At 59.1% G+C, this 9,607-nt stretch overlaps 2 protein-coding genes across 2 annotated transcripts; one reads left to right on the plus strand and one right to left on the minus strand.

The window, feature by feature from the left end:
- Positions 1-176: 176 nt before the first annotated feature.
- On the minus strand, positions 177-1,484 carry VDAG_07695 (chorismate synthase; the record flags this gene model as incomplete). Its single annotated transcript, XM_009656600.1, has 2 exons — positions 177-1,368; positions 1,450-1,484. 2 exons carry the CDS (start codon positions 1,482-1,484, stop codon positions 177-179), a joined length of 1,227 nt encoding a protein of 408 aa, XP_009654895.1.
- A 491-nt stretch (positions 1,485-1,975) lies between these two features.
- Positions 1,976-3,482, plus strand: VDAG_07696 (lipoate-protein ligase A; the record flags this gene model as incomplete). Its single annotated transcript, XM_009656601.1, has 2 exons — positions 1,976-3,001; positions 3,252-3,482. 2 exons carry the CDS (start codon positions 1,976-1,978, stop codon positions 3,480-3,482), a joined length of 1,257 nt encoding a protein of 418 aa, XP_009654896.1.
- Positions 3,483-9,607: the final 6,125 nt, after the last annotated feature.

Genomic DNA, 9,607 nt, shown 5'->3' on the forward strand with positions numbered 1-9,607 from the left:
GGATCTATACTTTTATTCTGAACGCCCATGAGTTCTGACACGGCATACAGTAAACAAATATCACGCGCTCTAGCCAACATGCGGTCCTCTCTCTCTCTCTCTCTACCTTTCAATGTCTTACTTTCTCTCTCCCCCTTTTGACGTCTCACTCGACAAACTCCGCCGACCCCGGCCTCCTACGCCTCCGGCTTCTTCACAGGCGGCAGCAGGCTCCTCGTCATCTGGCGGGCGTGCTGGGCCATGAGGGCGTCCATGATGACAATGGCGGCCATGCCCTCGACAATGGGGATGGCGCGGGGCACGACGCAGGGATCGTGCCTGCCCTTGGCGGCGAGGACGCCGCCCTCCTCGCCATCGTAGGTGGCCGTCGTCTGGTCCTGGCCAATGGTGGCGGCGGGCTTGAAGGCGACGCGGAAGTAGATGGGGGCGCCGTTGGAGATGCCGCCCTGGATGCCGCCGCTAAAGTTGGTCTTGGTCGTGAGCTTGGAGCGCGGGATGCCGAGGCGGGCCGTCTCGGCGGCGGCGCGGGCGTCGTCCTCGGGGGCGCGGATAAAGGCGTCGTTGTGCGTCGAGCCAGGGACCTCGCAGCCGGCAAAGCCCGATCCGATCTCGAAGCCCTTGGTGGCCGGGATGCTGAGCATGGCGTGGGCGAGCAGGGCCTCGAGCTTGTCGAAGCAGGGCTCGCCGAGGCCGGCGGGCGGGTTCTTGATGACGCAGGTGACGGTGCCGCCGATCGAGTCGTCACGGTCGCGGAAGCCGGCAATGTAGTCGTTCATGGCCTCGGACGTCTCGGTGTGCGGGCAGCGCACGGGCAGGAACTTGTCGACGGTGGCGCGGTCGATGGTCTGCAGGAGCGAGAGGAAGGCGGGGTTCGTCGAGGGCGAGGGGTGCTCAGGGGTCGGCGGGAAGAGGTGGACGTTGCCGATGCTCGTCGTGAAGGCCGTGATCTCGGTGCCGTAGGCCTCGCGCAGGTACTTTTCGGCAACGGCGCCGGCGGCGACGCGGGCAATGGTCTCGCGCGCCGAGGAGCGGCCGCCTCCGGAGGAAGCCTTGATGCCGTACTTGGTGAGGTAGGTCCAGTCGGCGTGCGAGGGACGCGGGAAACGGTCCATCGTCTTGTTGCCGTAATCCTTGGGACGCTGGTCCTCGTTGGGCACGAGCATGCCAAGCGGTGTGCCCAGGGTGTAGCCAAACTCGGTGCCGGACTGGATGGTGACGCGGTCCTTCTCATTGCGGGGTGTTGTGATGGCAGACTGGCCGGGCCGGCGACGTGTAAGCTGGGGCTGAATGTCGGACTCGTCGAGGGCGAGGCCAGGGGGCACCCCATCGACAATGACGCCGACGGATTTGCCGTGGGACTCGCCGTAGCTGGGAAACCATTATCAGCTCCTTGTGTTTGGCGGAGGCGGGGGCGGCCATGTAAAATGCCCAGTCTGTCAATTGACTCACGTGGTGACCTTGAAGTAGGTTCCGAAAGTCGACATGATGACTCTGATGTCTGCTGGTGTGTGGGAAAGGAGATGAAGAAAAAGAAAAGGGGAGAAGAAGACGAAAGAGACGGAGGCAGAGGTTCCAGGGTCGTGACTCAACGAAGATTCAGCAATGGCAACAGCAACTGGTCATGGTGGTGCGCTTTCCTTTGGGGGGTGCCGTCAAGCCGATCGCGGCGGGGGAGGGGTCTGCCCCTGTACAGCGGTGGGCCCGGTAGTTGTGTTCTGATCAATGAATTCCATGAGTATATGTTTAAATGCATACACTCATCAGCTCGAGGTCCAGGGGTCGGTCGAGCTTTCAAGGACATCCATCATCATTCTCGCGATCTGGGTCAACTCTTCTCATCGCCATCGGAATACCAGCACAGTTCCCTCGCAAATGTCTGTCAATAGACGTCACACCTCATACATCCTGCAATCGACGAAGCTAACAGCCACCCAAATCCCCCGATCATCATGAGACGCCACAACACATCATGACAATGCTCTCCCCAACACCAGCCGTCACCATGAGGCTCATCTCCCGCCGGCCCCCGAGAGCACGCCCTCTCTTCCACTCATCCAGACCATTCTCCTCCTCGCCGTCTCCCAGACGACCCTCGCCCCTGGCCTCTGTCGCAACCGCCAGAACCCAAGTCTACATCTCTCGCTCGTCAGACCCCTTCCTCAACCTGTCCATAGAGCACCACCTCCTCCAGACGACGCCCTCCGAATCCACCGTGCTCTTCCTGTACACGAACCGCCCCAGCGTCGTCATAGGCCGCAACCAGAACCCCTGGCTCGAGCTCAACCTGCCCCTGCTGCACGCCTACGTCCCCCGCCCCGCGACCCAAGGCCGAGGAGACGACGGCAAGGACGGCCACGCCGCCGGCGTCACCCTCGTGAGGCGACGCTCCGGCGGCGGCAGCGTCTTCCATGATGCCGGCAACGTCAACTTTAGCGTCATCTGCCCGCCCGCCGCCTTTGACCGCGACCGCCACGCCGAGATGGTCGTGCGCGCCCTCCGTGGTCTCGGCGTTCCCGGCGCCCGCGTCAACTGCCGCCACGACATTGTCGTCGACGTTGGCATCGATGCTGACGCTGATGCTGATGCTGGCTCTAAAAAGGCTGGCGTCAGGGCACTGCCGCAGGCCTCGTCAGCTCCGGCGCCCGAAACCTGTGCCGCCAACAGGGGGCCCGAGGACGGCAAGGCGACGTTCAAGGTGTCCGGGTCGGCGTACAAACTAACGAGGTTGCGGTCGCTGCATCACGGCACGTGTCTGCTGTCGTCGCCAAACCTCGGGTCCATCGGGCAGATGCTGCGGTCGCCCGCCGAGCCCTTCATCAAGGGCCGCGGCGTCGAGAGTGTGCGCTCGCCGGTGCGCAACGTCGGCGTCGGCAACGAGGAGTTTGAGGGGGCCGTCGTCCGCGAGTTTGGCGCCATGTATGGTGCCTTTGACGTCATTGCTGAGGTGAATGAGGACGCCGCCGAGTTGGAGAGCGTGCGGAAGGGCATGAAGGAGCTGCAGGTGAGTTTTGGCACCAGCAGTACCCGCCATCGGCTGCACCGTATTCCCCCCTCGCAGACTGCTAATCGCCCCGTCGCAACATTAGTCGAGAGACTGGCTCTACGGACAGACACCGCTCTTTTCCTTCTCGACCCGGCCCACGGAGGACGACCCGAGGCCGAGGCCAGCGCTGCCTGACGACGTGAGTAGCTACTTTTCCCCACACAACCATTGCGAGAAAGACCGCCGTTCTCTCAAACATGGCTAACAGCGACAGTTCAACCTGAGCTTCGAAGCTCGCCAGGGCGTGCTGCAGAGTTTCGTCCTCGGCAGCACGTCGCCTGCGGGCGAAAAGTGGTCAGTTGCATCGCTTGCCGATGCCAAGATACACGACGTCGACGACTGGGTGGAGCGCCTTCGCGGAGGCGGCGTTAACAGCGATCGGGCCTCAGCCATCGGCTCCTGGCTCAACGGCCTTTTAGGCGCCGGTGGCGGTCGGTGAACCTGTTCGCGAGGTGCATGTGTGCGCCGTGACACAAACACACATATTCTTGTACTGCTACCTGTATGATATCGCTAGCATGGCCAGTGTTGGAAAGAATCAGGCCATCATCATGGCAATGACACCGGCCGGCACCATGTTCTGAAACTAACAAAAGAACGACGCGCAATTTGTTCACACCAGGAGAGTCTGTTGCCCGTCACGAGCTTGCATCGAGGAGCGCCCCAGCTGAATCCATCGATCATCTGCCGCATATAGTCGTAACGGAGCTTGCGAGGCGGCCATCATGATATCGTCATCGTTCGCACGCAACATCTTCCCCGTGCTTGAGCCCCCTCCCCTAGTCTTCCACCAGGCATCCCAAAAGGAGAACAGCCTCACCAGCATATGATCAATAGGGGAGGGGAATCACGCACTGGGTTGTCAGGAGGTTCTCGCAAGCCGCCTCCCCGCGCGACCCGCAACCCTCGCGCAACACCCGTTCCGTATGTATCATTGGACCCTGGCACGCGAGAAGGCTGCAAAGGCAGTGAGACACTCTTGGCTAGTGCCGAAGCGGGACCCGAGTGGCCACCCAGCCGGGCGAGCAGTTGTGAGTGGTGCACTGCCGCGGATGTCCCAAGAGATCCGGGATTTTGTAAAGGGGGATGATGGCTCATTCCTACTTGGCCAGACCAGGCGGCATGGCCAAGTGAACAGAGTCCTGAACCAGGTTGTGTTTGCCGCTGCGCTCATGGGTTCAGCCCGGAGTGAGACACCATTGCCCACCACCAACAAGTCGGCGTGCGGCTGAGCCACTACGGTGCGGCGTCATCGACAGATTGCTCCAATCCACCTCCTTCGCCGAATGCATCCAAGGCTGGCTGGCTGAAGATTTGCTCACGGCACCCACCTTGAGAGACTCGGAGCGCAAGATGGAATGGCTGGCTGCCAATATTACGAGCGCGCGGCGTCGCAGGAAGGTGTGGCTGCCGTCTTTTTTTTCCCCTTTGCACAAGACCAGTGCTGGCCATCATGTCTTGCATCTAGGCCTGAAACGGGCGTCGTCAGTATTGCGGGCGGCGCATCCGGTGAGGGTGCGTTCGTATTGAGAACACAAACCTGGCCATCTTACTTCCATCATGACGCCCATGCAGCCCTCGTCTTGCGGAATAATCATCGAGAGAGTATATCCATTGTGGTTGAAAATGGCAGATGACGCGCAGTAGCATATTGTCAGCCTCCTAGATCGATGCACGGCTGATCACCACATCTCGGAGCGCAGGCAGTGGTCGCCAGGATGAGCCTTGGAGGTGAGAACCACTCAGAGGCCGCACGGGTGTCCTGCTACGAGCATGTTCGCCTCACTGAACGTTGAGAGCAGGGTAGCATCGGACTCGCTGCATCACATCGCCGTTCCTCCTTCGACAGTCGACGCCTCACCAATCACAAGGCGGACCATGGTCCGACCAGCTGAACCAAATCGGCACCATCCCTCTCTTTGTTGATGGCTGCGACTTGGGCGAATGGATGCTGCTCGTGGCCCCTCCGCATTGTCCCATCTTCCCCTTGCTCGTGTCGATCGCATACGCAGCTTGCTTCTTTCTCTCCTGGCATAGCGCACCACCACGCGGAGCCAGGCTAGAGACGGGACGCCCCTCGGTTCGATGTATTGCATGCATGGTAGCTGTGCAAGTCGATCGGACCGCCGCTGTGTTTTCTTTTCTATTCTTCTTGTTCGTCGGGGTGCGGCCGTACATTCAAGGCTGGCATGCAAAGGCATGACTTGTGCGTTACCGGTCAACTCGTGTGCCACATCCTTTCCAGCTCAGCCAGGGCGGTGTGGCATACCAAGAGCGCGCTACAAAAGCAAAACGGACTCAGGCCGAGGGTCATGGCTCACAATGAACTGCTGAAGCATCGCTCACCGGCTTCAACGAGGGCGCGCAATGGGCCAAGGACCCGTCAGCCACCAAAAATCCAGTGGTGACGGTTAGAAAAGTGATAAGCACATGCCGACAAATGTGAAGAAAGTCTAAAAGAGTGACGAGACAAGTCCACGGAGGTTGTACCCGCCGGAATGTGAGCAGTCACATCGCGGAGGTGCAGCAGAGCCTGTCTAGGGCAATATCACGCGGGGCTGGCTCGCAACGAGGTCCTGATCCCTGTCATCCCCTTTTCCTCATGTAGTCCTTTCTTTGAGAGGACCAAGTATGTGGACTTGTTGACGAACTGAGGGACATGAAGCTCTTCGCCTAGCTTTTTCTCCCCCGATCTAGCTCTTCTTTCCCCGTGGAGGGCTCCCTATGACAGCTGAGCTACTTTCGCCGAAACGCATGGCGGGCGGGCGGTTACTAGCTCCCGTTCAAGTTGTGAATGCCATCGGTGTGAAGACAGAGGCGACCGAACTGCTGGAATGTGACGCGAGTGGGATTCGTGAACTGGTTAAACTTCCCATACGCAGTGGACGGAAAAGATAGACTTCCCCACGAAACCAGAGCGCAAACGTTGCACCATAATCACCGGCCACAAGAGAAGCCAACGATCTTGGGTAGGAGCCAGAAAGGCGCGTGAAGTGATGCGATTCGAAGCCATTCCGCATGTCTTATCACGGCGAGCCCAGGAAAATGTGTGGGGGAAAAGGCGAAGGACACAGCAACCTTCATTCTTTGCCGTACCGTGCCATGCCGTGCCATGCCGTGCCATGTCACGACGAGTGCGTTTTGCACAGGGCGGTCATTCCCTCTTTGGGACGAACTGCGAAGCCATCGTGAGTCGGCGGAAGAGGGGGCCAACTCACGATAGTGGCCCCTGCTGCTTTTTGTGATCCACGATGACCCGGGTCCAGACCCGGCCATGGCGCACAGGCAGGATCTGACAGGTCTAGACTGGCACGTCCGCTTTCAACAGTGCAAACGAAGAACATCGTGAGCCCGCCCGGCAGCGGCTCTCGCAGGCATTGCTGGCATTGCTGGTGCGTACCGCCTGCGGCGATTCCGGTGCTGCCACGCATGTCTGATGTTGTTGGTCTTTGATATGCAGGCGCTTGCTTTCATACACCATCGGACCGTTGCTTGCCGATGTAGGGTGCGAGTCTTGTCTGCCTCTAAACGAGTCATTGCTGTAGGTCTTCTGGAGCGCTTCAATAATCCAGTGAATATTGAAGCGTTATATATTTGGGCATAAACATCGAGCATGAAGATGAGGTGCAGCCGGCACTGCAATCAAATACATCATAGCCGACAAGCAGTGGTCTGTGAAAGCCCGGCAATGGGATTTTGTCTCCGCTGGCTGAGAGTCCAGGAAAACGTAAGGGAAATCAAGGGTGCAACAGAGAGCACAGACTGGGATGCCTGGTCACGAACCATGGGCCGCGCTACCGCTATCAGAACGCTAAAACACCTGGGCGTCGATAGGCAAGGGTGTGGTGGCCTTGATCGACGCGACGACTCAGGGGGGGGGCTCAGCACTGTGCGCTCTATGTCCTAGGTCAGCCTACGAACTCAGGCAAAAGCGTTCTCAGGGGGCCCGGTACGATGGTGTTGGTTGGGTGAAGGAAGGCAGCTTACGCTTGTGGTGGTCGCATCGTCAATTACTGTGACGCGCCGGCCTAGCATTAGAGGCGGCAAAGGCGTCGAAAACTTGCTCGAAAGTTGCTGGATCGTTAGTCGTGGCAGGCAATACAACAAGGTGAAGGACATGGTACTGACTGCACCTGGTGCATGTTCCTTGCCTTGCCCTGCTCTGTTGCCGGGTGATGAAGGGGTCACTTATGGGGCAGACGACGGTACATGTAGAGCGCGATGTGGACTTGACGATCCCAACCAACCTCCAGGCCAGGGTTCATTGCGAACCTATTCCCCTGGTCTTGGTGAACATGTGGCCGAGTGGTGAAGAAGACGAGGTAGCAGTGGCAGCAGTGGCAGTAGTATGCAGCAACGTGGAGACGAGGTAAAAAGTGATTAGGCACGTACTGCCCGAGGTTGTGACGAGGCAATGGTCCGTACGACGATGCAGGTCCATCCTGGGCTTCATAGTGGATAGGCATCGGCAGACGGGCAAAGGGCCCGATTGACCTGCTTTGGTCGCTGCAGGCTTCAGCTACCATGCCGAAAAGAGTGTCACAAGAGATTTCAACCTCGCATGGAATCACAATGCTGTTCTACCATGAGGGTGTGGGGGGCTGACCTGCAGACGACCTGATCCAGAGAAAAACGCGTGAAAAAGAGGCCGCATCGTCATGACATGATCTGACCTCGCTCAATCGAATTGGAGGTGCGGCGGCGCCCCTATCTCGGGCTCTCTCTCTCCCTCCCTGCTGCTCGGGCTAATAGGTGCTGCAGGACAAAGCCTGGCTTGGGCTGCTGGGAATCGGATGGGTTGGGCGTGGCACCCAGGGTGCGGATGGGTTGGCGTCCAGATGGTCCAATGAGGGGCGGCTGTGTTCCCGCCGCACGCGATGCAGCAGCAGCTTGGTAACCTAGGACGACGATGTCCATTGAACGTTATTTCTGGCCATGGGCTTGTACTCGCAGGGCAGCTCGGCAAAGGCAGTGAGCATGGACAAGTATAGGCGAGCCCAGCAGCACGGCGCTGGCGAACGGGACGTAAGGAGGAGTTTGGCTTGGTACGGCGACATGGGTGACGGGTGACGAGCGACGAGCGACGAGCGACGAGCGACGGGCGACGGGCGACGGGCGACGGGCGACGAAGGCAAGCGAGCAGGTGCTTTTGCCCAAGGTTGGTTGCTGTCTGTCAAGTTGATGGGATCGACAGGATGAGGCGGCGGAGGCGGCGGCGGGCGGCGACGGCGGAGGACCTTAGTTTTGCTTTGTTGGGCGCAACTGTTCAAAGCCATGTTGGGTTTTTTTGTTGTTGCTGGTGGTGGCCGATGCTGCCGATGTCGGGCGCTCGTCTAGTCTGTCTTTTGCTCGCTATTCTGCTCGCTGAACAAATGCGCGCTCGCCAAGCCAGGTTTCCAACGAGAATCAAGCCAAGGCCTGATCGACAGATTGATATCAGGGCCCGAGCCTTGTTCATTGACGCATGGCTTGATGATTGATGAGGTGACACACGCGACAAGGGGGAGGGGTTCCAACCTGGCCGCGGAGATGGCGGGAGTTTGAGGATCGCGAAGAGTCGATGGCCCAAGGGTTGGTTAGTGGTGGACTGACAAGACTGGCAAGGCTGGTCACTGGAGTCTCACCAGAAATGTCACGGCGAGACGAGACGACGGCGGGCGGAGGAGCGTGAGGCTTGGCCTAACGCGGAAAAGCAGCGTCAGAAAGAGGAAAGCAGCGATGTCCGGCTGTGGAGACCCATAGATTGTGGCAGTCACAACCCACACAGCCAATGGAAGAGAAGAGACACATGGTCCTGGCACGATAAGGCCCCAAGGAGCCCCTGCCTGTACTGTAGGTACATGGACCGAGTGTCCACCCAGCCAGCGCCTCCCTGGTCTCTCTCTGCAGGAGCGACCCAGATGGGCTCCGCCTGGAGCCCACCACTACGTCAACCACATCGAGTGAAGCCGCTCAGTGTGCGCTTGGCATTGGGCGATGCCAAGTACACTGGCTCACGGCAGGACCAGTGTGGTAAGAGCAGCGCACTGTCCTTCAACTGGCCCCAAAAAGATTCTGAGCAGTCACATTCTGGGGAATACCATGTGCAGTTGCAGGCGCAAGGTGCAGGCAGGAGCCCTTGGAGCCCCCCCTTCCCCCGTCCACCTCCAGGTCGCTCGAGGTAGGTGTCACATCCTCCCGCTCATAGCGCGATGTGATGCCCCTCCAATGCAACCTCAGATGATGTAAGATGAGTCGTTGCCAGTGGCAATGGCAAGCTTGGTGGATGGGGTGCGGCAAGAGTTGGGGATGCGGAGGCGGGAGAAGACGAAGAAAGAAGAGCAGGAAGATGAGGAGACGTTGGTAGGTACAGAGACATGTGGCTTGGATGACTGAAATTGTATCCTCCTTCTTCGCCTCTTACCTCTTGCCTCTTCCGCTGTTCTGCCTGCTTCTCTGCGGATGGCATTTGGCGCACAGGACTTTGTCTCTCATGTTCAACCTACCTATCTACATGTACTTGTACCTGTCTACCAGTCTAACGCACTGCGTCCTGGTGCCTCCGCATCCACAGGAGAAGGCCCA

Source organism: Verticillium dahliae, genomic scaffold, assembly GCF_000150675.1.
Source record: "Verticillium dahliae VdLs.17 supercont1.17 genomic scaffold, whole genome shotgun sequence".
In the NCBI taxonomy this organism is placed as follows: Eukaryota; Fungi; Ascomycota; class Sordariomycetes; order Glomerellales; family Plectosphaerellaceae; genus Verticillium; species Verticillium dahliae.